Below are 26850 nucleotides of genomic sequence, written 5' to 3'. Positions count from 1 at the left end.
ATGTCTGAAAGGATAAGATCTTCGAAAATAAAACTGAAGGCATTTATGCGTTTAGTCACTCTTGTGTTCCAGTGGTTGAGCATTGCAGGTTGATCACCCGTCAGGGGCCTTTGACGGCTCAGTAGTACCCCATGACACCAGGGTTAATGAGGTTGGTTATAGGTCTCACATTAAGAAGATTTACTTCTAGTGCAGCATAGAAGCCAAGCAACCAATCAACCGACCAACCAGAGAACTTACATCCAGTTATAGTTAAAGTATAGTTGTTGGTTGAAGAATGTGGAGGAAACAAGAGAAGTGTGTCAGGATCGAAAATGGAATTCCATGATCTTTACTTACCCCGGTGGGAAAGAGGCACGAGTTTGTGTATGTATGTAACTACGTGTTGTTCTCAGGCGTCGCTGTCAAGGTAGCAGCGACAACATGGAGTCCAACAACAACGAGCAGGAGAAGAAGAAGGTGAACGAGGACCTGGTGGTGTTTATGCGCAAGCGCAGCGACCATGAAGTGCCGCGCTACACCGCCCGCCTCAAGACCTACGTCGACATCCAGCGGAAGTGAGTGCATAACATATAGTAATAGCCTATATACGGCCCTCAGCTGAGCATTGACCCCTCCCCCCCCTCAATCAACGGGTTGGTGAAGGCATTTGGGCTAGTAGCCTTAAACGACTTAACCTACTTACTTACGAATCGTCTTATTTTTTGGACAACCAGGCGATCAAGCCATGTCCTAGCCAAACAATGGTCAGTTTCATAGTGATTTTCGACATTGTAATGAACCAGATCCAGATCGTGAGCCCAATTATCTAACCACTACACCACGAGGTTGTTGTGGTTGGCGCACAAGTGTTTAAAATAAGAAGTTGACGTAGCATATAAAACAACAAATACTTTATTGCACAAAGAGAATACAAAACAAAATGGAAATAGAAAGACGCAACTCACAACTACCTACGTCATTAAAATAAATCTTTAATGTCACTCCTGGCAATGAAGCTGATTCAAAGACGCTATGGAGTGTGATTGCTGTAACATTTTTTGCAGGCGCCGCCGAGCCGCTGCTGCACGTCGTCTCTCTGACCACAACTGCATCCACGACAAGAAGGGCTCCACTTCACCCTTAGGACGGAAGAAAAGTGGGAAAAATGACGACCAAAAGGAAAAAGCTGAAAACAGGTATGTAAATGTATGTAGATACAGGTCAGTTAACTAAAGCTGGCAGTTTACAGTATTAATTATTTCTATGAAATATTATGTAATACAACATGTTTAAAATTTTGGGAAAATAACATTTTAAGTTCAAATTCAAATTCAAATTCAAAAATATCTTTATTCAATAGGTAACATAGTTACACTTTAAGTTCAAACAAAAATCATCTATGTGCAGATGGTTGCAATTAGGACTAAAATAAGAATAACAGGTCGCGGTCGAGACGAGCCTAATGACTACTGATGGGCAGTTCCGGCTAAGTAGTTAATGCCATCTGCGGCAGATCTACAATAAGTCACGTCAAAAAAAGATGGACAGTTTTTCTTGACGTCATCAACATGCCAGCTTTAGTTAATTGAGTTGTACATAGAGTATGTATCAACAGAAGTGGTGTTACCAGGTTTCCTAAGACTCCGCTGAATCACGCGTCATTTATTTTAGCCGTTATTTTCAAAATATAACAAACATTACTTAACAATTTCCTAAAATCCACGGTACGCATAGATTTTTACCTCTGTCCCGCTTTTTGCCAACAACACGCCATCATGTTGCTTGGCAACACGTGGGCTGCCGTTGCTAACAGATGTGTTGCTCGCTCGCAGATTGCTGGGGCCAGCCTGCATGATCACGGAGTCAAACCCTGACCCAGCGCTGGTGATCGAGCAACAACTTAGCATGGCGGGACCCCCGAGGTCAATAATAGTTCCAGTAGTAGTTAGAAAAGAAGTGAACGATCAAGTTCAGGGAGTCCCTAACTACACATAAGAACTTGATTGTTCAAGACGTCCTTAAGTGGACTTAAGGACTTCTTAAGCCATTCAGAACTCTTATGCTATAAAAATCTTTGTTTGTAGGATCGAATATGGTCGCATGCTTTACTTTAGCAAGCCTTGAGGTCAGTTAATAAAAAAGCGGAAGGTCAACTACGTCAGTGTAAATACACTTTTGAGTAGTCATTCAAAATGTTTGTTTAATAATGTGGATGCAAGATGTTCCTAAGCATTCTTAAACTCAACTCAAATGATGAATTCAATAATAGTCACACGTGCACACGTCAACATCACGTGTATTTAAAACGTTCTCTTTCTTGTTTCAGTGAACATCCTGCATCAGAAGATGGCAGAATGAGCCGCAGGTACTCATTTAAACTTTTAACACATTTTCACAATCAGGTTACCAGCTCTTAACGGACTCTTAAGATGGTATTTATGTATATTTTAAGGGCGAGTTCGAAAACAAGAAAATAGTCTTACAGTAGAAATTCTGTAAGTAACCAGTTTTCGAACGCACTCTAAGTATAGAATTTTTCTATTTGTTAGTGTATCACGCGAGAACCCCGGAATGAAAATCGCTGATATCTCGACTAACTTAGAGCCAATAACGCACAGGTAATTTGAGTTTTATCTTGGTCTATATTCGAAAGGAATACTTCTAACTTCTAGCTATTTACATGAAACCAGTCCTGGCTACCAATGAGCATTATAGGATCTAGCAAAGCTCTACTGCATCGAAATTTTGTCTCCGATTTTGAACTAACTTACCCTCCTCTTGAATTTATTTTTGACTCCACTGGAAGATCCATAATACCTTTCTAGTGAAATGGATTAGTTAATAGCTTTTTCAAACGTCGATGCAATTTCCAAGATATTTTTGTTGATTATGCATGTGATGCTTCGTCGCCACGCCACGCGCGCAATTTTAGAATAAATAATACACAAAATATGTTCGTAAATTGTTCGTTATTTGTTCTATATTGAAAAAAATGTACTATAGTAGATTAAGAAATAATAAATAAAATATGTGGCGTTGCGACGAAGCCTACTTTCTGCCCACGCCACACTTAATGAGATTTAATAAGGTCTTCTATGGTTCCAAATACATCATTAAATAAATGTACTGTTATTGTTCGTTGCATTAAACTTATAATTCTAGGAAATAAATAGACAGAACAAGAAATAATTAAAAAATAAAAATAAGGAGTGGTAACTTTCGATGTATAAGTTCACTAGCAATACGCACAATGAACGTTTGCATTGAGAGAAACATCAGGCGTTTATTCAGTTAGTTTCCGTCACAAACTATTTTCTACTAATTACTACTACTAATTTTACTAATTTTACTATAATTTTTTTATTATACTAATTTTTTACTAATAATACGTAAATAAAAATAAAAATTGTTAATTTTTTATAGGTTTAATTCCCTATGTGTAAAAAATCTTCAGAATTATTTACTTTTACTCGTTACTTAAGGATGTACACATAATTTAATTGTTTGTGTGATGTGCAGAGAACAAAATATGATTTACTATATAAATAGATAAACGCCCTTTTTTTATCCTTTCCTTATTTTTAATTATTTCTCTATATTTCTTGAAACTGTATGTTTAATAAAACTAACAATAACAGTACATTAATTTATTTAATTTATATGGAATCTGACCAATAACGCCTGATGTTTCTCTCAATGCAAACGTTCATTGTGCGTATTGCTAGTGAACTTATACATCGAAAGTTACCACTCCTAATTTTTAATTTTTTAATTATTTCTTGTTCTGTCTATTTATTTCCTAGAATTATAAGTTTAATGCAACGAACAATAACAGTACATTTATTTAATGATGTATTTGGAACCATAGAAGACCTTATTAAATCTCATTAAGTGTGGCGTGGGCAGAAAGTAGGCTTCGTCGCAACGCCACATATTTTATTTATTATTTCTTAATCTACTATAGTACATTTTTTTTCAATATAGAACAAATAACGAACAATTTACGAACATATTTTGTGTATTATTTATTCTAAAATTGCGCGCGTGGCGTGGCGACGAAGCATCACATGATTATGCACCAGATTAAGACCTTTGCGACCGTAACTTTACAAGGTTTAATGTTAGACAATTCATTCTTCGTACAGCTTAATCATGATACATATGGGATGACCAGAGTCACAATTAAACAGAAGCCAACTTGGATGTAATGATTCTTATGGTGACAGGTGATCATTTTAGCGCCCATGCAATGATGCATCATGTTAGGATTAATTCCGCTCGGTTTTTACGACATGCCCGGGAAGAATAGCAGCTGACAGTTCTATGCTTGATCCTTTGTCACTTCCAGTCCAGCATAGAAGCAACTGAAAGGCTGAGTTTAAGGAGTTTATAAGTCCAGTTAAGGATTTTATGCCTTATTAACACTTTGATGATCTATCCATGCAATAGGGTAGTTTCAAACTGGTCAAATCAGTTACATTAGAACGTCAAAATACGAAATGACATTACATTTTTATTTATTAAGTCATAAATAGGTTAAATAGAAAAAATAAAATGTTTATTGTCACCTTTACGTCTATCTTTATTTAGTACTTAATCAGAATTTCATAATTTATCTTTGACCCAGGAAACTACCCAATTGCTTAGGAGCAATAAGGCCTTGTGCCTTTGTGTATTCGTTTGTTCTTATTTCTGTATCTTATTCCCTTTGTGCTGAATAAAGTATCTATAGCAAATCTTTTGATAATGTTTTAAATTTAGGACTTACTTGAATTAAGTGGACTTGGTTGTTAGGATTTGAACTTAGACTTTTTGAACTTGGCCATTCACTTGGTCAAGGTGTTTTTCCTTAATACAAAACGAACAGGGGATTATCCGGCAGACGTGGCGGTGGCAATATCGACGACAAGACCATTCGCGCGAGATCGTTCTCGCGGTCCCGCTCTGACGAGGAACCCTCCGAGGCGTGTTGCCGCCGCCGGCGCAAGCGCAAGAAATGTGGTGTAAGTGCCTTTCAATTCTTTCTCATCGTCGTCATTATTATCTGCTTTATACAATTCCATTTGGGGTCAAGGGGGTTAAAAACACATCAAAGCATTTCATATAAAAAGCAATATTGTTATTTGACATTTGTTTGCATTGCGCGCTTACTTTTATCTGTGTTCGTTAAAAAGGCTACCCTTTTTAACCCCCCAGCTCTCCGTGCCATTCTTCCCAATTTTGCGTCAATTCAGTGGTTCATTCTTTCCAAGTCAGAAAAATAATATATTAGACTAGGGTTAGTCTAATATATTATTATTCTTCTGAGAATCCATAGATAATGTATGTAGCGTAACTTAATCTGCAAGATAAGTCAATAGTTGCGTTTTCCTTGTTTCGAAATGTCCTATTGTAATTGATAAACTGTCAACATGGTCAGGCAGGAATTTGCTAATTATATATGTAGGGATAATGTCCGTAAGATTCAGAAATATGCAGATCAGAAATCAGAAATAGCCGCAACTGAGACAGCAGCAACTTCCTTGTAAGTCCTGCGTGTTAGTGCAACCTTTGCTAAGTTACCCGAGATCCAAGTAGAGCATCCGCCCTTAGTGTGTGTAGTGGTCGTTTCTTAGTGACCCATGTATAGGTCACGGAGCTAGTCCGTCTTGACCCGTATATGGATCACTAGACTTCAACGTGTTAATCCTAGCCGCCATGTACACAATTATATGCGACTGTACAATATCACCAAGTACAAATTATTTATTTCTGTGAAAAGCGCCGCAAGCGCCGCCGCCGTAGTTGTCGTCGCAAGCGTCGCCGCCGTCGCAGTTGTCGGCGCAAGAAGCGCCGACGTCGCCGAAGCTGCAGCCGCCGTCGCCGTCGTCGCAGCTGCCGACGACGTCGCCGCAAGAGACGCCGCTGTCGCTAGCTCTCTGGGGCTCGTCCTTACCCCCAAAATCTCTGAGAGCAATACCACAAAAAAACACTGTGTTCGTTTTTTGATGTTTATTTTTTTTAGTACAAAATGTCCCTAAAATCAGTTTGTCTTTTATTCCTTTTTGAGCAATAACAACACCTAACAAGAATACTTTACAAATTAGGACAGTCTCATCACATTACACAATTGTTTTTCTGTTTTGTGGTACCCACACTCCAGCCTTCTTTCCGACTATTCAAATCCTAACCATAATTTCTTCCAAGGGTTTCCTCTGAAGGTCTGGTACGGTAGCGTCTTCATGGGGTCTTCCCACTGGTAGGAGGAGTTCCAGCCTTTCGTGTGATGGTCTGCTGAGCAGGTCGCGCAATCGTGCGTTGCAGTTGAGAGGCGTCGATGTAAGGGCCACCAAACCGCAGTACTGTAGAGAAAGAAGGAATATTTTGATAGCTTTACTCCGCCCTAGAGTCCAGCCTATTCCTTGGATTTGGTCAGATAAGAAAAAAGTAGTACACCTGGGGACATTGTTCCAAAGATAATTATACCCTTCTTCCCCACCGCACTACCAAGCCGCACTACCAGTTGTGCCGTGGGGAATATTTATTCCCTTCTGCACTACCAGCTAGTAGTGTCGTAGGGAATTTAGAATTTCAAAACACCCTTATTCCCTTCAACACATGTCCGTATACACAACAGGACCCTTCGTCTGATTCGATCGACAACCAGAGTTTCACTTTCGTAATATTTAGTACCTTCCGAGTAGTGTAAGAAAAATAATAGTACCTTTACAGTTAAACAAAAAACTTGAATTAATTTCCAGCAGGACCCTCCGTGGTTTGAAGGTCTTCGGACCATTGGTGTATATCCCTGTATAGCGGTGCATTAGTACCTTCAGATTATCTTCGTTTTCTTTTAAAACAAATATTAGTTTATAAGAAATAAATCTACAAAATTTTTATACTGCCAGCAGGACCCTTTTTTGTTTTGGTGCTTTCAGTCCAGACATTCATATTTCCTAGCAGCAGTATATTAGTACTTTTCAAAAAAATATCGCTTAATTAAAAAAAAAATGTATTAAAAAGTAATAAGACTGATTCTTTATCAGAGAAAATATTCTAACACTTTTATTTATGTGATGCAACCAATGATCTACTATGATCTTTATTAACCCACGCTGAACAACGTTTGATTGATAATTTCTATTGGTAATTGTAATTTTGATTGGTAATTGTAATTTTGATTGATAATTCCTAATGTAAATTTTTGTAAATATAATTTATTTTTTGTTATAATTTTCATTGTGTTTTCCTTTTTGACGATATCAAACTACGTACCTACCTAATATAACATGAAAACTGTTTTTTATTTCATTGGTTGCATCACATAAATAAAAGTGTTAGAATATTTTCTCTGATAAAGAATCAGTCTTATTACTTTTTAATACATTTTTTTTTAATTAAGCGATATTTTTTTGAAAAGTACTAATATACTGCTGCTAGGAAATATGAATGTCTGGACTGAAAGCACCAAAACAAAAAAGGGTCCTGCTGGCAGTATAAAAATTTTGTAGATTTATTTCTTATAAACTAATATTTGTTTTAAAAGAAAACGAAGATAATCTGAAGGTACTAATGCACCGCTATACAGGGATATACACCAATGGTCTGAAGACCTTCAAACCACGGAGGGTCCTGCTGGAAATTAATTCAAGTTTTTTGTTTAACTGTAAAGGTACTATTATTTTTCTTACACTACTCGGAAGGTACTAAATATTACGAAAGTGAAACTCTGGTTGTCGATCGAATCAGACGAAGGGTCCTGTTGTGTATACGGACATCTTCAACACTACTCTATTAATTTACTAATAATACCAATGCGTGGATGAGAAACGAATATAATATTACTTCTTTGAAATCATTTCAGTCTCCTTGTATTTTCGTTTTTGACTAGTGCTGCAAAGGACTTTAGGCTTTTAGCCCTAAATTTCAGCCTACCGAGTCCTTTTTGGGACTAGACCAGTAAAATAGGGCTTTAAAAGCTTCGTCATTTTAAAAAACTTTTAGCCATTTTTAAAGTAGTAGGCTTTAAAAAAGCCTATAGCCTTTTTAATGTAGTAGGCTTTTAAAAAGCCTATAGCTTTTTTTAAAGTAGTAGGCTTTTTGGGACTGGAGTCTTTATTATCATTTTTTAGTAAAAGCCTTTTTACCGATTTCAAAAAAGGGAGTTATCAATTCGATACGTATGTATATAATATTATTGGAGCTACATAAAATTCACACATGATATTGGCCTTAAAAATCGGTTCTTCTAGCGTAAGTAATTTGTATGGGGCTGACGGGACGTGCTGTTACGTATTACTATAATTATTAGACTATTTCCATACTAATTGATAGTAAGAAGTTATTTTCAATATTCATAGTTAGTTAGCTAGTTGTGCATCTAACAATAAATCAATTTTTCACAGTGTTTGTGTAGGTATATATGTTTTTAAAGTTTGTTGTACCCACCCACACTTTTACTTTTTTTTACTTGAGAAAGGGACTGTATGTATAGCCTAAATAACCTTAAGGTCTAAGAGCTTCATAGGCTTTTTGAGCGTCTTATTTTATTAAATTAGTCTTAAACAAGATTAGGCCTTTTTAAGGCCTTTAGGCTTATAACCAATAGGCTTGAATAGGCTTAACCCTAGCCTAGCCGCAAGTACTAAATGGCTTTATAGGTTTTTAGCCTACTAAGCTTTTTATTTAACAGTCTAGTCTTAAAATAAGGGCTAAAAGCCTAAAGTTCTTTGCAGCACTATTTTTGACAGAATCTTTTTAGATCAACCAGGTGCTGTAGAAAATAAAAAATAAGAAGACTGACACTGATCGCACTGACATAATATTTGTTTATTAAACGGACAGGAAAATTATAATTATTGTTTGAATTGTAATAATATTATTTATCGTTTAGTTAGTTCTACTTACATCATTGCACTATTACTTATTGGCGAGTAAAATCATACTCCATTGTTCCTATTTTATATATATCAACCAGGTCAAATTACATTATTACTACTTTATTACTACTCAATATATTATGTTACCTACGTAATTTAGAACTATTGAAATTTAAATTCATAAAATAATAATTGTAGTTTTTATTTACAGACATTAACAGACGAACTTATAATATAGATCGAGTATCGTAGATCCCTGCTCCGTCCCAAGTAGTAGATGGATTATCGTAACTTATCTAGTGCATGACCTAATGTTATCTCCCCATTAACTAATTGCATTTGTACACGTGTGATAACATCGTCGTTTTGGATGCGGAATTTTTGTCTTGTTGCATTGGTTTTGTTGATCGTTTTTATATTTGAAACTGTTTGAAATTCATACAAAACTTTCAGCAAACGCAAAAGTGTTACTGTGTTTTTGTTGACTGATCGGTTTAATTTAGAATGCCAACCTTCTAAAATGTTATTCGTCCGATGTCGTTCTCCAAATACACTAATAATGTTGTTCGAATACGACTTGTTTATCCAAAACCGCTGTATGTAGTTAATAAATTTTGGCATTTGAATTTCATCTCCACACTCTGCTTTAATATAAGACCAGCCCTCGCGAAAATTTTCTTCTGGGATAAGTGAAAGCGCCGCAGTTAGAGCTACAATTCTCCTCTCTGCCTTACTTTTCGTGTGTCCTAAACGTTTTGCTTTACGCCATACAGTTCTACACCAATGGTAATGATGTAAGTAGAACTAATTAAACGATAAATAATATTATTACAATTCAAACAATAATTATAATTTTCCTGTCCGTTTAATAAACAAATATTATGTCAGTGCGATCAGTGTCAGTCTTCTTATTTTTTATTTTCTACAGCACCTGGTTGATCTAAAAAGATTCTGTCAAAAACGAAAATACAAGGAGACTGAAATGATTTCAAAGAAGTAATATTATATTCGTTTCTCATCCACGCATTGGTATTATTAGTAAATTAATAGAGTAGTGTTGAAGGGAATAAGGGTGTTTTGAAATTCTAAATTCCCTACGACACTACTGGCTGGTAGTGCAGAAGGGAATAAATATTCCCCACGGCACAACTGGTAGTGCGGCTTGGTAGTGCGGTGGGGAAGAAGGGTAATTATAATTATCATTGTTCTCAAAGAATGTACTCATGCAAAAAAGAAGCTTGAACATACATACATAAACGCCTATTTCCTACCCGGATAAGCGGAGACAACGGAATTCTATTACCTTCGACCCTTACATGCTTCTCTTGCTTCTACCCATTCACCATTTGTTTGATTATATGCACTTGAAATAGAAAATCGTGATCCAGCATCTTCAGAATATTTGACTAAATCGAAACATCTATTTCTTCGCGTTACGTGGATCTACCCTTACAAATTCCAATAAAAAAATTACCTGAATAGCTGCTAAAAGAATTCCAGCAGCAATAGCAACGCTAACTTCGCTGTAATAATGCATCCGCTTCTTGCCGTCTGGTCTCCACGAGTGAGTCTGCCTAAAGACAAGGACTAGCGCAGGAGCTTCTGATAAATATGGCTTCACATGCATTGTATGGAATGGCTTCAGATCTGTCACCCATTGTCTGGACATTCTCTTGTTATAGTTCTGTTCTTCTTCCTCTTCGACTATATCTCTGATGGCTGCTTTCATTTCCGGATCCTGTACCACGACGTATGTCCAAGGTTCTGTGTGAGCGCCGGATGGGGCTGTGCCTGGAATTGGAAAGTAACAGCTAAATTAACTATAGTAAGAGCATCAGATAGGAGAATAAACTTTTCAATTATTAATAGAAATAAACTGTTTTAAAAGGACAAGCGAGCAAAAACAAGACACAGATTATCCCCTTACTATCGGACCAGGTACTATATATAAAGTAAAATCTTAAGAAAATCGAATGTTTCTAGTGAAGGGTGAAAACCAGTCACTCATTTTTGAGCTTCTCACAATGTATAGGTGTACCAGAATCTGATGGTAAATAGGGAAATAAAATTTCTATAGTAAACAACACTCGGGTAATTGGATGAAAACGTCTTGATACTTTTTATTTTTTATCTATACCTACGTTGTGCATTAACTTGGCATAAACGACTCAAACCTTTATGCTTAAGAACTTTAGTAAAACTTACTTGAAAAAGTACTCTTGTTCCATTATGGTTTCATTCTTCTACTTGACCTATGGACTTGACCATGTCAAAACACATGATTTAGACATATGTTCATTTTAATTTTTTATTCATTATGTGTCATCACTACTGATTATTACTGTTATGGGGACAAATGATAAAGCTATCTAATGTAATATGATAGTAATTTAACACAATTGTCCTAATGGAAGTATAAATTTCCGTTTACAAAATGTTCGATAGTAACACTATAGAACTCATCCGAAAGTATGAGAAAGCAGTGTTTGCTATATTAGTTTTGGGTGTTACTTTTATCTTATTTTTTAGCACCATAGTGGATAACAAAAATGAATGGAATGAGTTCCTCTTCAAAGATTATGAGTTCGACAATATCTCTAATTATACCGATGTAATTGTGAAAATTGAAGCACGCCATCAAAAATTTCAGAAGCTCGTTAATATCAAGAAGAAAATTCTGAGGATCAACAAGGAACAAGCGGTGTATAACGAAGGCCTTTTCGAAATATTTAATTATCTATCCATAATCATTGTTATTGAAGTACATAATGATACTTACAGACTTGCAAAACTACTACAGTCTTTAGAAAATGTCACAGCAATTTCGAAAGCTGTGTTAATATTTGCTCACAACAGTTATAATGAAAGGATTAACTCCATAGTGGAGTCTGTAGAATTTGCGAAGTATATGCAAATATTCTACCCATACAGCAGTCAGCTGTATCCTACAATTTTTCCTGGTAACGATACCAAGTTTTGTTCTACAGGCTACTTTTGCCACACCAGCAATAAGCGAAATTCTGTTTTGGCGCAGAGGAAGCTTTTCTGGTGGTGGTATGTACGACACGTCTTTGACATCTTAGAGGAAACAAGCTGTATCGAGCACTTCATACTGTTCCTACGGTACGATCAAGTAGTAGCTGAGGATTTGCTTTACATGCTACATGTGATGAGCTCCCCAAGATTTCGTTCGATAATATGCCCTCAATGCGAGGTTATCAACCTTGGAGCTTACGAACCTTGTGTCAAAAATTACCATGTTAACAATATCGACATCATCATTGGAGCATTTGGCGAAACGGAAAGAAATATGGGCATCGCTTTTAACAGGTCTTTTTGGAACAAGATCAAAACGCATCACGAACATTTTTGTTACTTCAATGATTCAAGATGGGATGAGTCTTTGAAATATTTGGGTACGAAATTGCCATTTGGTGAAGTGACGATGATGTCGACTGCGGGACCTAGGGTTTTTAGTACTGCATGTGGAAACAGTCCTGATGATGATTCGTGTGATGTCATTGACGTAGTGGAGAATGTGACGAGGTTTGTTAAGCAGGTTAATAGAGGGTTGTTCCCAAGAGATATCAACTTCAAAGTAAGGAATATGGCAATGAACATCGAACCAGCAGGCTACTTTGATGATGTGAGAGATATAGATTTATGCAAATTCATTCTGTCAGATGCATATATAAGACTCAACGACCCGTGATTCAAATAGTAGATGATAATATAGACAATGTCGTGGGATGATGGTATATTTTTAATTATGGGCAAGGTTCCACATTCAAAATGAGTTTTACTATACTTACTAAAACTGTAGATTTTATTTTATGATATTTATTTATTTTATAAATTGTTATTAATTTGATAACATTTTTATTAAAATTTTATTCTTTTGACTGTATATTTTATTGCTTAACTAAACTAGGGACTGTCTTTGGAAATATTTTCTTCAACTGTTTCATTGAAAATCAAACCCAGATCGAATCGTGGGTCACGTAAGTTTTTGGGTTTTTTAACCTAGTTGACATAAAGTAAGATTTTTGTTTTGACGTGACTTATTGTAGATTTGCCGCAAATAGCGTAACTACTTGGACGGTATAATGTAATAGGTCACTAAGTATTTAGGAGATAGGATTTCGCCTGTCAAAAATGGGAATAAGCGCCTGGGAATGGGGGAACCAATTATGTGGCAGCCAAAATACTGAAAGGGCATACAATATAGTTTTGTCTTTTAAAAAAAAAACGTCTAGGGCCCTGCTCTGAGGTTTTTCTTGCAGCTACTTTGCCTCGACTATACGGGTTGTAAGAAGCTGCAGTAGTTTTAGGCGGATGAGACGTTCGGGAAATATTATATTTATGTAAACTTTATGATTCAGAGTGTAACTATATGTTATCTGATTAATCATCATCTTCCTCGCATTATCCCATTTTTCGCGGGGTCCGCTTACCTAACCTGGCGAATTGACAGGTCCGTTTTTACAGAAGCGTTTGACCTTCCAACCCGCGAAGGGAAAATCTGGGCTGATTTTCAGCCCATTTACAGATTAGGTCACATACCACCGAAAACGCATTCCTCACGATGTTTTACTTCACCGCTGGGCACGAGATAATCATTTATGATCTAATCCAAACATGAATTCGAAAACAAATTCGACAATACTTCGTTCAGGCCTATGCTGAATCTGAACCTCAAAGTGAGAGGCAAGCGTTAGAACCAACTGAAAAAAATAGTTAAGATATTTATGAGTTTGACTTTGAATTAAAGAAGGTTAGTCTTACCGGCAGTTTTGATAATGTTGTCCAGGACTTCTCGAGGAATAGGATCAGGGCTGAAAGCTCTGACAGTTCGTCTTTTGGCCATCAGCTCGTAATACTCCCGGGACCGCTGAAGGATTTCCTCATCAGACCTTCGGGGAGGCCTGTAGGGAATGTGCGGGGTGTCCTCTGGTATTGCTGACGCCAGAGCGTCAGGGTCTTCGTCTGGATTGTTCGGGAAGTTGCGTTCTGGTACAAAATATAAAAAAATATGTTAGTACTAGAAGATGCTCTGTACCCCCTCCTGTTGATATAGGAGAGTCCTGTGCCCAGCGAATATAGGCTGTTTATGTTATGTATAAGTAACTAAGGAAACTATTGGTTTATGTTATGTTAAGTAAGTTGGTGGTTTTCAGTTTAGTATCATTTGCTACAGAACTATTCTGTTGTTGTTTTAATTTTGGTATTAATTTTAGTCAAGACGCGGTGAAGGAAAACATCGTGAGGAAACCCACATTCTCGAGTAATGCATTTTCGGAGGTATGTGACCTAATTTCTATTGGGCTGGTTTTCCCTTCGCGGGTTGGAAGGTCAGACAGGCAGTCGCTTCTGTAAAAAACCGGACCTGTCGAAACGTCTGGTTAGGTAAGCGGACCCTGTGAAAAACGGGATATTGCTGGGATGATACTGACTATTACGATGGAAAATTCCACTTGATATCAACTCAGATTCAAGGTCAGTTACACTATTATTCTTTCTACTGACCTAGTCTCTAAAACCGAATTTATCATCGACCTACATTACTTCTTTCCGCTATTGAATTATAAAATAAAATTGACACATTTTGTCAATAGTTCATTCTAGAACAAATGTTTTTTTCTATTTTTACATCATCTACTAGGTGCATTATCTCGTTTTCCACGAGGTCCGCTTACCTAACCTAACTATTTTGGCCAAGTAGTTAATACCATCTGCGGCAGATCTACAACAAGTAAATAAAATATAGTTCATTTTTAAGACTTTAAGACTTCATTTCAGATTATTTTTATCGTCCATAAAAATTTCGTGAAATAAAACAAATAATAACCTAGCTCCTGTTAATATCTTATCAGATAATAATATGATGAGCTGCTGATAAATTCCATAAAAGATCCGTTTTTAACTTTATATTTTTTCGAGTACACCTTAACCTTTTTTTATTATCTTTCAGATATTTTAATTTACATTACATTGACCAAATTGGAGATGTTCTTAGAAAAGGTTTAATACGATCTACTCTGAACCGTCGTGCGTGTATGAAACGATTGATGAATGTGGAGGAAGCAAGACAAGTGTGTCAGGATGGAAGCAAATGGAATTCCTGGATTTTTTGGAATTTTGAATGTTTTTTTAGTCTCTGCTTACCCCGGTGGGAAATAGGTGTGAGTTTATGTATGTATGTATGTATTTTAATGTAGATTAATTTTCTATAAAACCGGTGTCAACAAATCTATGAATCTTTTTCTTTCGTTGTTATGTGAGCGAATAAAAACATAAAAATACAATAAAACACAATAAATAAAACAACAACAAAACATAGTAATTTGTACGTATATTTTTTTATTTTTTTTTCTTTATATCCTTAATCTAAATACATGGTTTGAATGATGCCGTTAAACCACAGAAGTTATATAATATTATACGTTGAATGTCTCTCTTGTCACGTGGGTCAGCTGGAAGAAATCTCTTTGTTTATAGATAAGCTTACCTGTATGAACTGTTTTCTTTGTAAGTTCCTTGTGTCTGTTTTATTGTGTACAAATAAATAAATAAAACACGCTCAGCTTCTTTTTCTTTTTTGCTTCACTGCAGTCGGGTAAAAATTGATTTCAATAAGGGAGTTTCCAAGCTGCGCTTCTCAAAAAATATATAAATGGCGCTGTACAGTTTTCCCATCGTTTAACCTTCTAATTACATGGATTACAGACTATGCATCTTTCATCTTTGTTTTTGAGCATAAATGATGACCCTTGTTATTACATCCAGACACAACACATCTTCCACCCATTATTATTCTGATCAAAGTCAAATTCAAAAAATTCAAATTCAAAAATATCTTTATTGAGTAGGTAACATAGTTACACTTTGAATCAATTTTTACATAACGAACGTCTCATCCTCCTAAAACTACTACAGCTTCTCAGAACCTGTAAAGCCGGGGAAAAGAAGCTGCAAGAAAAACCTCGGCACAGGGCCCTAGATGTTCAACATAATTCGATACATAATGTGAGCCAAATATCAAGCATGAATTATTTTTATATACGCCTCTGCAATTACATTACATGTTTGAATAATAATGTACCCAGAGCAATGAGAAAATAAGTAATTATCACGTAAAATCAGAACAGCGCCATCTCTATTTCTTTCCGGGAACGTAGCCTGGAGCCATTATGAGCGAAGTATAATCGCGAGGAATTATAAGTACCAATTGAAGATAGAATACACGTTAGAAATGAGTTTCTAGTCAATAGAATTTGAATAATCGATACAAAAGGAAGTCAGTCATATCGATTACATATTCCAAGGCAGTGTCGGGATCTGGCGATGAATTATAAATGAATTGTATATCGAAAGTGTACTTACTGTCGCCGCCTTACACTTGATAAAATCGGGGAGAGAAAATTGTTAACAAAGTTATGTAAAGTACTTTTCTGGTTAATAGGTTAGTGTCTTTATTTGGTAATCAGAATTTCAAAATTTATCTTGAACCTAGTGCACGACCCAAATCTTCAAATATTCAACCAATCGGCATTATGCCGAATAATCGATAATTTATTATCAATCGGTATTATTCGGCTTTATTGTTTTTTGTTTTTTTTTTTTTTGACGTGATATATTGTATATTAGCCGCAGATGGCATTAACTACTTGGCCGGACGAATGGGGAGCGCTGAAGGTTCTCACCCGGTACAACGTTTAAGACAACAGGCCTGAGGGTGCCCAGTTGGGCGCGAACCTCGACTCAGGGCGAGTCTGAGAGGAAAAATATTTGAAAGAATTAATCGACCCTAGCGGGTCGATAGCGATAAGTGCTGATTGAGGCAAATCGTCGAACACGCCGGCGGGGTCGGTATCGGGGTCCTGAGGCTTTATTGTTTTATGCTAGGACAACATAGCATTGCGTTCATTATGTTACTATAGTTATCTCATTCCGCACTGGGCCCGCGTGATGGTTTAAGGGAAGGCCCGTGCCTCAGCAGTGGGGACGTTAATGGGCTGGTGATGAGTTACCTCATTGTCTACTAGTAAATACTAGTACCTAATATACAGGGGGGATAAAATGGCCACATCGAAGCGATTCATCTAAGAAAGCAATATTGCAATTTGACATTTGCGCATGTGTGCAATGCAAACAAATGTCAAATAGCAATATTGCTTTCTCAGATGAATTGCTTCGATGTGGCCATTTTAACCCGCCAGTTGTGTAGACTCTACTTTTACATCATCTCCTAGGGAGATGCATTATCCCGTTTTTATTTTTTTTGCAAATTACCATTGTTTTTTTCCAGTGTAGGTACCTACCTAATTTTATCCAATTAGAGTGAGATCTCTATTTAAATTGCAAATTAGCAATCGGAAGTGTAACGCCCTTGACATACAAAACATGTAACATGTTATCCTTAGATTAGACGACCTCTGTGGTCCAGTGGTTGAGCGTTGGACTCACGATCCGGAGGCCCCGGGTTCGAATCCCGGTGGGGACATATCACAAAAATCACTTTGTGATCCCTAGTTTGGTTAGGACATTACAGGCTGATCACCTGATTGTCCGAAAGTAAGATGATCCGTGCTTCAGAAGGCACGTTAAGCCGTTGGTCCCGGTTATTACTTACTGATGTAAGTACGTAGTCGTTTCGTTACATGTGTCATGTCAGGGGTGGTAATTATTATTTACCTCACAATCCACACGATAGAAGAGAAGATTCAATGAAGAAAGCAACCGTCCCGTTCCGGCCAAAAAGACTCAACCAGAGATAATAAAGAATAATAGTTGTCCAAGGTTAATAGAGGTTACCTAATGCTCATAACATCAACATTGTCTGCATATTTGTATGAACTAAGTAATGATATAATAATTATTCACCTTCCGGTTTTACCGCTGTCACTAATACACTATAACATTAAGTAATTACAATAATTAGTATAATTATTGATGAGTCTGGCCGTTTTTATGATAATAATGATCATAATTCGTAATCATTTATTCACAATAAAAATGGTATTACGGTTTGAAGTTGATCAGCATTTAACATTTGGTCTACATTTTTAGTTATTTAAATTATAGCATGCAAATATTAAAAGTAAAATAAAATAAAATTGATAATTTAAATGTCAACCATTAAGTATATTAATTATGTAATGATAATAAAATAAATTACAATGTCATTATTCACATTACACATCACAAAAAAAAAACAATACACAAAAAGAGAAAAAATAAAAAAGAAAAACATTGACATGCAACTTCTAACGATCCATTCGATCGTTATAATAATCGATATGGTTGTTCTAGTTCGGTATAATTCAGCGCAATTTGATACGAACGAATGCATAGATAAGTATTTGAATTTTAAACTATTCTAGCAAATGTCAAATATAATTTATTGCGGCCATGACATTTTATGAATCTGCCTCGATGCTGGACTGGGAGCGTGCTTATCTTACCGGATGTGCGTTGAAAATAAAGAGTTGTTATTTATACATTGTTTTAAGTTTACGCGATTTTATTTTAAGACACCGCCTAATTTTATTTTAAGTTATATCCGTCATTTTCATATCCGTCGAAAAGGAAAGGGACGGATGATTCACAGCTCTTAATTTTAGGAAGAATGAGTAAATGAATGAATAACCCGGGCGAATCAAAAAGGTACGTCGCTGGTATGCAATCCGTTTGACGTGCTGTCTACTTAACTGTGTCGGGTTATTGACTGATGTAAAATTTTTAGACGGTTATTTCGACATCGTTGCACGTGTCATCAGTCATCCCGTGATCATGGCACTTGCAACAGTGTCGAAATTTTGGGAGTCTCATATCCCTATTTTAAACGCGGTAAGAACCCGTTAATATGTGTTTTAATTATGAGTTGTTATTTGTGATATGTTTATTGATATCGTGTGGATTGATAGACAGAAATAAAGTATTTATTATTAGAGGACGCCACAGAAACAATACAAAAGTAGTAACTGTAGGGGAAAAAAAATAAACATACACGAAATTACATTTAATTAACAGAAACGTCAAAAGCACAGATAAATAATAATAAAATATAAGTAAAATTAGTTTTTTGGTTAGGACATTACAGGCTGATCACCTGATTGTCCGAAAGAAAGATGACCTGTGCTTCGGAAGGCACGTTAAGCCGTTGGTCCCGGTTATTACTTACTGATGCCGTTACATGAGTCATGCAAGAGCCTATGGCGGCTCAATAATCAACAGTCATGTGGCTGTCCTCAATAAATGTACCTCGCTCAGCATAAGCCTAGCCGTGGCGTGAGCCATGACGCTGGTATTGCGTGGCCAGCTGGGTTTCTAGGATTGTTTCCCGGTACCTAATGTAAGCTGAGAAGCTCGGTCTGCGATTGTTGAAGTTAAGCAACTTTCGCAAAGACCGGTCATAGGATGGGTGACCACAAAAAAAAACATTTTCATCTCGAGCTCCTCCGTGCTTCGGAAGGCACGTTAAGCCGTTGGTCCCGACTGCGTTAGCAGTCGTTAATAACCATCAATCCGCACTGGGCCCGCGTGATGGTTTAAGGCCCGATCTCCCTATCCATCCATAGGGAAGGCCCGTGCCCCAGCAGTGGGGACGTTAATGGGCTGATGATGATGATGATGACCTAATGTAAATAGACTCGCCCCTATTACACGGGACTTAAACATAACTGGCGAGGTGTGGGTATTGGTATAAATATACCTCAGTGCCTACCCCCTCAGGCGTCATTCTATGTTTAAGTTTCTTGCCTAATATAGGGTGTTAGTGACATCGTAACGAAAACTTTGAGCGATGATTAAGACCACGATTGGTATCAAAATTTTCATAAATTTCCAGCGTAAACCAAATCAATTAGCTAGTTCGACGATTGAACTAATGAGAAAAATAATTCTCACTAGTTCGACGATCTAACTAATGACTAACTAGTGAGAACAAATCAAAATTAAAATTACACGAACGAAGACGACGAACCGATTAGACGAACGAAGTGTAGTAAGTGACATCGTAACAAATAGGTAGGGGATGATGCATCTCATTATTCTGAGTTAATATCTAGTGGAATTTTCCATCGCAAAAGTATAGAATTGAAAATATCATGAAAACTAAAAAGAACATGAACTTTGCGACGGGTCATTCCCCTTAGTATTCTTTGCGATGCCACTAACACCTTGTGTATTACAGACGTTCAAAGTTCAATAGGATAGCCTTTTTGGGTCAAGAGAACATAAAAAAGAAATAATGATATTTACTTTTTGTTTCGGATGAAGTTTGTTATCATTATCAATTTCAAAAATATCTTTATTCAGTAGGTAAAATAGTTACACTTTGAATCGTCAATTTTTACATAACGAACGACTCATCCGCCTAAAACTACTGCAGCTTCTCACAACCAGTATAGCCGGGGAAAAGAAGCTGCAAGAAAAACCTCGGCACATGGCCCTAGACGTTCTTTAAAAAAATAAAAAAAAACATAAAATATTGGTATACAATTGAGTAATTTAGCTGCCTAATATCAGTTCTCAGACAGTTAATCCCATGCGTTCATATGTTCTAAATAATCACTAACTTTATAATAACCTTTTTTGTAAAGTTTTTGTTTAACTACCGTCTTAAAACAGTTGAAAGGCAAATTCTGAATGTCAATGGGAATCTTATTGTAAAAACGTATCATATAATCTTATTGTAAGATTTAGTAATCTTATGTAATCGACTGACTTGTAAAGCAAGTTTATTTTTATTCCTGGTATTAACAATGTGCCGAACGCTATCAGTAACCTTATTTAAAAATGTGACTACAAAAAGGAACTGGGGTATTGAACTCTTTGATAATATTGTGTTCAACCTTAGCCAAGTAGCAAACAATTACGAAAAACGACAAAAAAAATCGAATAAAATGTATGGGCTTGACATGTCACCTTACAAGCAACGACCACCGTGGTCCACTGGAAACACCAAACACTTCAGGACCCCGATACCGACCCCGCCGGCGTGGTCGACGATTTCCCTCATTCAGCGCTTATCGCTATCGACCCACTAGGGTCGATTAATTCTTTCAAATATTTTTCCTCTCAGACGACGCCCTGAGCCGAGGTTCGCGTCCAACTGGGCACCCTCAGGCCTGTTGTCTTAAACGTTGTACCGGGTGAGAGCCTTCAGCGCTCCCCATTTGTCCGGCCAAGTAGTTAATGCCATCTGCGGCAAATCTACAATAAGTCACGTCAAAAAAAAAAAAAGTGGTCCACTGGTTCGAATCCTGGTGGGGGTCTATTACAAAAATCACTTCGTGAGACCATGTGTGCCTAGGGCATTCCAGGCTGGTCAGCCGATTCTTCTAAAGCAAGATAATCTGAACTTTGGAAGGAACGTTAAGCCGTTGGTCCCGTTTACTACTTAAGTCAGTATGTACTTCGTCGTTATATGAGACATTTCAGGGGCAAGTATAAACTCACGCCTATTTCCCACCGGGGTAAGCAGTGATTATAGAATTCCATTTGATCCTGACACACTTCTCTTGCTTCCTCCACATTCATCAACCAACCACTACACTAGATCGCTATTTATTCTTAGACGTTAATTGCTTATAACTTCCCACGATGGGTAAATATAAATAATGCTTTAATTATAGACTCATTTTTTCCTTAAGCCTACGTAGGTACCTATACAGGGTGTTAGTGACACCCTAACGAAAACTTTGAGGAATGATTCAGACCAGGATTCTGAGTTGATATCAAGTGGAATTATCCGTCGCCAAAGTATGGAACAGAAAAATACTAACATTTACATTAATTTTCCGACAGCAAATTGATATCAACTTTGAATTATCCGCCAATGTTTTCGTTACGGTGACACTTACGATAGGGTAGTATTTATAAACTAATCTCAGCTGAGACTGCCCTCAAATAAGCATGATCATGCTCAAGTCCATGTTTTTCTATAAGAACTGTCTCGAAATTGAGATTAGTTTATTAATACCACCCTAACACCGATACGTCCTTATACGGCTACATCGTAACTGATCCAGCGCATTCCAACGCAAAAAAAGTATAGAATTGAAAATAATTGAAAAAAGCACAAGAATTCCATTCCATTTGATTTTAACTCAGTATTATGGTCTGAATCATCACCCTCAGTATTGGGTACGGCGTCAATAACACCCTGTATACGTACAGTCATGCGCAATATAATGTACTTACCCACTTTAGAACTCTGTCGCACTAACATATTTGACATTTAGTGAGACTTACAGTTCAATTTGTCAAAAAAGTTAATGTGACATGGTACCAAAGTGCATACATATTAATGCTCGTGACCGTACTTCTGTAATACAACGTTCGTTCTTCGTTTAGTTATTAATTGATATAATCGAGTAAGAATCATATTACAGCTTCGTCGGACGTAAATGAAAACCTTTTTGCGTGTCAAACTTGCAGACGAAGGTTTAACTACCAATGACTAGGTAAGGTCTTCTTCTTCTTCTATTGTGTGGGTTCTTAGGGGGATTACCAACCTCATCAACCCTGGTGTCAGGGTTATTATTGAGTCACAAAGGCCCCTGATATGACTAGGTAACGTGAGAATAGTGTAATTATATTTTGCGATGTAGTATGCTCCAAAGTATCTCAAGATGAAGGAGATTTAAATTAGCCTATGTTTATGAGGTTTCTGTTACGTGAATTATAAAAAAAAAACTAATCGTTATGTTTGTCACGAAAAAATGTAGGACTAAGAAAAAAATGTGTTAAAAAACCACAGTCATGGCTTTGTCCATATACTTAGACGTAGATGTTTATTAAACTCACCATCACCATCAGCCCATTAACGTCTCCTCTGCTGGGGCACGGGCCTTCCCTATGGATGGATAGGGAGATCGGGCCTTAAACCACCACGGGGGCCCAGTGCAGATTGGTGGTTATTAACGACTGCTAATGCAGCCGGGACCAACGGCTTAACGTGCCTTCCGAAGCACGGAGGAGCTCGAGATGTAAACTTTTTTTTTTATTAAACTATGAACTATGTTTATATAAAGTTATGGAGTAAAGTGACGCCCTGAGTCGAATTAGTCCAGTTAGAAGTACTATCTATTTTGAAAATACTGTCTATTTTCTCCCTGTCTCTTTCTCAATCGTTTTTTTGATTCACTTCATTTCTATTTCTAAGGAACTAGACACAGTAACAAATATAAAATAAAAAACACGGAATAAAATATAACTTATAATTAAAACACGTAATAAAAACAACTAACACAAAAGAGTACAAATAAATAATTGAGTTTGGTTTGTTGTATGGATAATGTGTGTAAGTAATTTGTATGTAACTATGCGATAATGTGTTATTTGAGTGCATACGTATCACTCACTTTCCATTCGTTCGTATTCTGTGAATGTCACGCACTGTGTGATACGAAATGTGTGTATGTATACATACATACATAAACTCACACCTATTTCCCACCGGGTTAAGCTGAGACTATAGAATTCCATTTGCTTCGATCCTGTCACACTTCTCTTGCTTCCTTCACATTCATCAATCGCTTCATACACGCACGCCGCCGGTTCATAGGAGACCGTACTAAACCTTTTCTAAGGACATCTCCAATTATTTACGTGTGAAAATCGAATATTGCATGCTCGATCACCGAAAAGACTTACCTAATTAAAATGTTCAAAAATAAGACGATTCCGTGCTTTGAAAGACCTGGTTGCTAGCTAATAGTTTTGTATTGTAGAACAATTTAAAAAAGAAAAGCAACCAGGTTCTTTCTATTCTTCTTCTTATCGTGTGGGTTACATTGGCCTTATACGTCTGTTTCAGACGATTTATGACGTCATTGCCTCGAAGAAATGCACTTTCTTTCATGGCTGTGCAAGCCAATCCTAGAGCGGCAAACTCTACCGCACACTCTGCAGGAGAAGTCTCCAACTGGTGGATTGTTGTCGGTTTGATGGCGTTTCATTCTCCTGCTTGCCAGTGTGTCAAACCAGGTGTGGTCATGAGTGTCGCGTCCATCGAGCACACGCTTCTTCCACAGGGCTCGATCATCGGCGAGCTCCTCCCATGCCTCGTGGTAAATTCCAAATGAGCTCATGTCTCTTTTGACGCAATCTTTAAATCGAAGCACCGGTCTTCCAACATCTCTCTTACCGTGTGCTATTGCGCCAAGTAAAACACGACGTGGTAGACGGGAGGGTTCCATTCGGAACACGTGCCCCAGCCACCTCAAGCGCCTCTGTTTTAACAGATGGATTACCAACCTCATCAACCCTACTCTCAAGGTTGAGCCGCCAAAGGCCCCTGACATGGCTCATGTAACGACTACATACTTACATCAGTAAGTAGTAACCGGGAGCAACGGCTTAAAGTACTTAAAGTCCTTTCTATTAAAGAGTTTTTATTACGAGAATTTTCCACTTTGAGAACATTCCCGGAAACGGCACATCCCTGATTAGTCTCAGTATGTTATTAGGTTGTTAATCGTATACTTGACTCATCACATCATCATCATCAGCCGTACGACGCCCACTGCTGGGCATAGGCCTCCCCCAAGGATCTCCACGACGATCGGTCCCGCGCTGCCCGCATCCAACGGCTTCCCGCGACCTTCACCAGATCGTCGGTCCACCTTGTAGCGGGCCTACCCACTGAGCGTCGTCCGACACGTGGTCGCCATTCCAGAACCCTTCCGCCCCAGCGGCCATCGGTTCTCCTCGCTATGTGTCCTGCCCACTGCCACTTCATCTTTGCAATTCTTCGAGCTATGTCGGTGACTTTATTTCTCCTGCGGGTCTCCTATACTTGACTATCATAAATAAATAAAAAAAAAAAACGGTGAAGAATATGAGAGTGGAAAAAACGAAAGTAGTGTGTCAGGATCGTAGGAATTCTATGGTCTCTGCCTACCCTAATGGGAAATAGGCGTGATCTTATAAATGTATGTACGGTCACGAGCATTAATGCAAAAACACTTTGGTACCACGTCACATTAACTTTTTTGACAAATTGAACTGTAAGTCTCACTAAATGTCAAATATGTTAGTGCGACAGAGTCCCAAAGTGGGAACATTATATTACTCATGACTGTAAGTATGTAAAAATATGATCCGGTAGGTGGTGGTAAAAAAACTTACGTTAACTTGACCTTTTTGCTGTTTTTTCATCGACGACCAAGGTCGTCATATTCTCTAACTTAACTGACTAGAAATCTTCATACACACATACATCAACAATCTCACGACCATTATCCCTTAGTAGGTGGACAGAGGACTCTTGAGTAGTATCAATACCAACGCGTCTCTCATAAAGGCAATTAGGCATAAACAACATTTGCTTTTGCCGAATAAGAAGTAACCCACACTTTAAAAAATAAATAATCTTACCTGCAAAATGCTGGACTAACTTAGTAGCTACCTATTTCTAGTGTATCCGTTGCATTACTCGTTAATTTACAAGAAAACAACACAAAAAACGGAAGCAAAGACCGTATAAACTTCATTCCTTTGCACGGGTGTCTGAAAAAAAGACAAATGTCACTGACCTCTCCCGGCGGCTGTTCGCGCCAAAACTTCCTTCTTCATGGCTATTCTGCTGTGCTCTTCTATCTTACGTTTGTGGTAATATGTGAACGCGACAAAACATACCATCATGGTCGTATAAACAATAAAACAATTATTTTCTAAAGTCCAAACTGTTAACGAAATTATATTCATGTTTTATTTATTTTATTTTAAATTCTATTTTTAAATTAAAATACAATTTAATTAATTTGAATTCGAAAATCAATATTTTTGGTAATGTTTTTCGTTACCTACCTACTTATTTTATTCTATGAATTTAATTTCATTTACAAACTCAACACCACTTTTTATGTATTATTTTCTATTATAATTATATTTTTCACTATTTTTAATCAAATTATATTTAATTTTACGCGATGTCTTTTTTAAAAAAAAAACAACGTACATCCGCGTCCTATCGATTCAAATGCACGACTAAACTTTGTTGTCTTTATTATTGTATCAGACTAATTATTTTGCTGTTTGAACACACTAACTACTTTATTTTCAACCTTATCTCTTTCACTTATGATAGTTGAATGTATTTTGGCGTGATAAATAATAATAGTTGGCGTGTGGAGGGCATGTCGATTCAAGTATAAACGGCCTTGACTTTATAACAGAGAAATATAATTTTAAAAATTGAATTTATAGTTTTTGTGAAAATAAATTGGAGTAACTAGTTACTAGATAGAACTAGGAAGAATGTTACGCATTGTACCTAATACGTAAAATGTATTTTTGTATTTGTCACAGATAAAAAATAGGTCGTGCGTGCGTCGTGCACATGGGTTATGTCTGTCTGTAGGTACCTATTTGAATTAACGTTTTGTTTTAAGTTTTAATGCATGGCCAGAAAAGAAAATAAAATAATGGTGCTAATTCCTGAAGACGCCATCAATTGTATATTATTATTTTAAGATAGATAGATAGATAGATAAAATACTTTATTGAGCACAATGGACACAAAATACAGAGATAAGGACAGCATATACAGAAAAGCACAACAGGCGGCCTTATTGCTCATGCAGCAATAAGTAAGTTATACCTGTCATTTTCTTACCCGTTGAAAAACAAAGGGACGGTTAATCGACAGGCATAAAATTTATGGAATACACGTCAATTTTAAGTAGAAATATAAAACAACCGTCTAAAAATTTTACATCGGCCAATAACCCGACAGAATTAAGTAGACAGCACGTCAAATGAATTGCATATCAGCCAGATGCCTATGTTATTCGCACGGGTTATTCATTCATTTTACAATTAACTTGTTAAAAATAATCTGTCCCTTTCCTTTTCGTGGGATAAGAAAATGACAGGTATAACTTAAAATAAAATTAGAAGGTGTCTGCAGGAATCGGGGCCAATGGTGCTAATTCCTGTAAATACCATCTAATTTTATTTTAAGTTATATCTGTCATTTTCTTATCCGCCGAAAAGGAAA

General features: G+C 36.9%; 2 protein-coding genes across 2 annotated transcripts; one reads left to right on the top strand and one right to left on the bottom strand.

Moving 5' to 3' along the window:
- Positions 1 to 1147: 1147 nt before the first annotated feature.
- LOC126370440 (uncharacterized) lies at positions 1148 to 6037 on the top strand. The gene is made up of 4 exons (XM_050015277.1): positions 1148 to 1178; positions 4865 to 4985; positions 5744 to 5957; positions 6032 to 6037. The coding sequence occupies exons 1-4, from the start codon at positions 1148 to 1150 to the stop codon at positions 6035 to 6037; spliced, it is 372 nt and encodes a 123-aa protein (XP_049871234.1).
- LOC126369995 (iodotyrosine deiodinase 1) lies at positions 5959 to 25690 on the bottom strand. The gene is made up of 4 exons (XM_050014616.1): positions 25385 to 25690; positions 13626 to 13850; positions 10315 to 10631; positions 5959 to 6323 (listed from the first exon to the last, which is right to left on the bottom strand). Exons 1-4 carry the CDS (start codon positions 25554 to 25556, stop codon positions 6141 to 6143), a joined length of 897 nt encoding a protein of 298 aa, XP_049870573.1. The 5' UTR covers positions 25557 to 25690; the 3' UTR covers positions 5959 to 6140.
- Positions 25691 to 26850: the final 1160 nt, after the last annotated feature.

This window comes from Pectinophora gossypiella, chromosome 10 (assembly GCF_024362695.1).
Source record: "Pectinophora gossypiella chromosome 10, ilPecGoss1.1, whole genome shotgun sequence".
NCBI lineage: Eukaryota > Metazoa > Arthropoda > Insecta > Lepidoptera > Gelechiidae > Pectinophora > Pectinophora gossypiella.
This window is presented reverse-complemented; position numbering and strand designations above follow the sequence as displayed.

Bases quoted from the DNA above. Each gene is read 5' to 3' on its own strand.
- LOC126369995 (XM_050014616.1), bottom strand. From the start codon at position 25,556: ATGAATATAATTTCGTTAACAGTTTGGACTTTAGAAAATAATTGTTTT. The intron at 10,632-13,625 runs GTAAGACTAACC...TTCCAATTCCAG, and splicing joins CAACATTATCAAAACTGCCG to GCACAGCCCCATCCGGCGCT. The intron at 6,324-10,314 runs GTAATTTTTTTA...CTTTCTCTACAG, and splicing joins TTCTTTTAGCAGCTATTCAG to TACTGCGGTTTGGTGGCCCT.
- LOC126370440 (XM_050015277.1), top strand. From the start codon at position 1,148: ATGACGACCAAAAGGAAAAAGCTGAAAACAG. The intron at 1,179-4,864 runs GTATGTAAATGT...ATTATCCGGCAG, and splicing joins AAGGAAAAAGCTGAAAACAG to ACGTGGCGGTGGCAATATCG. The intron at 4,986-5,743 runs GTAAGTGCCTTT...TTCTGTGAAAAG, and splicing joins GCAAGCGCAAGAAATGTGGT to CGCCGCAAGCGCCGCCGCCG.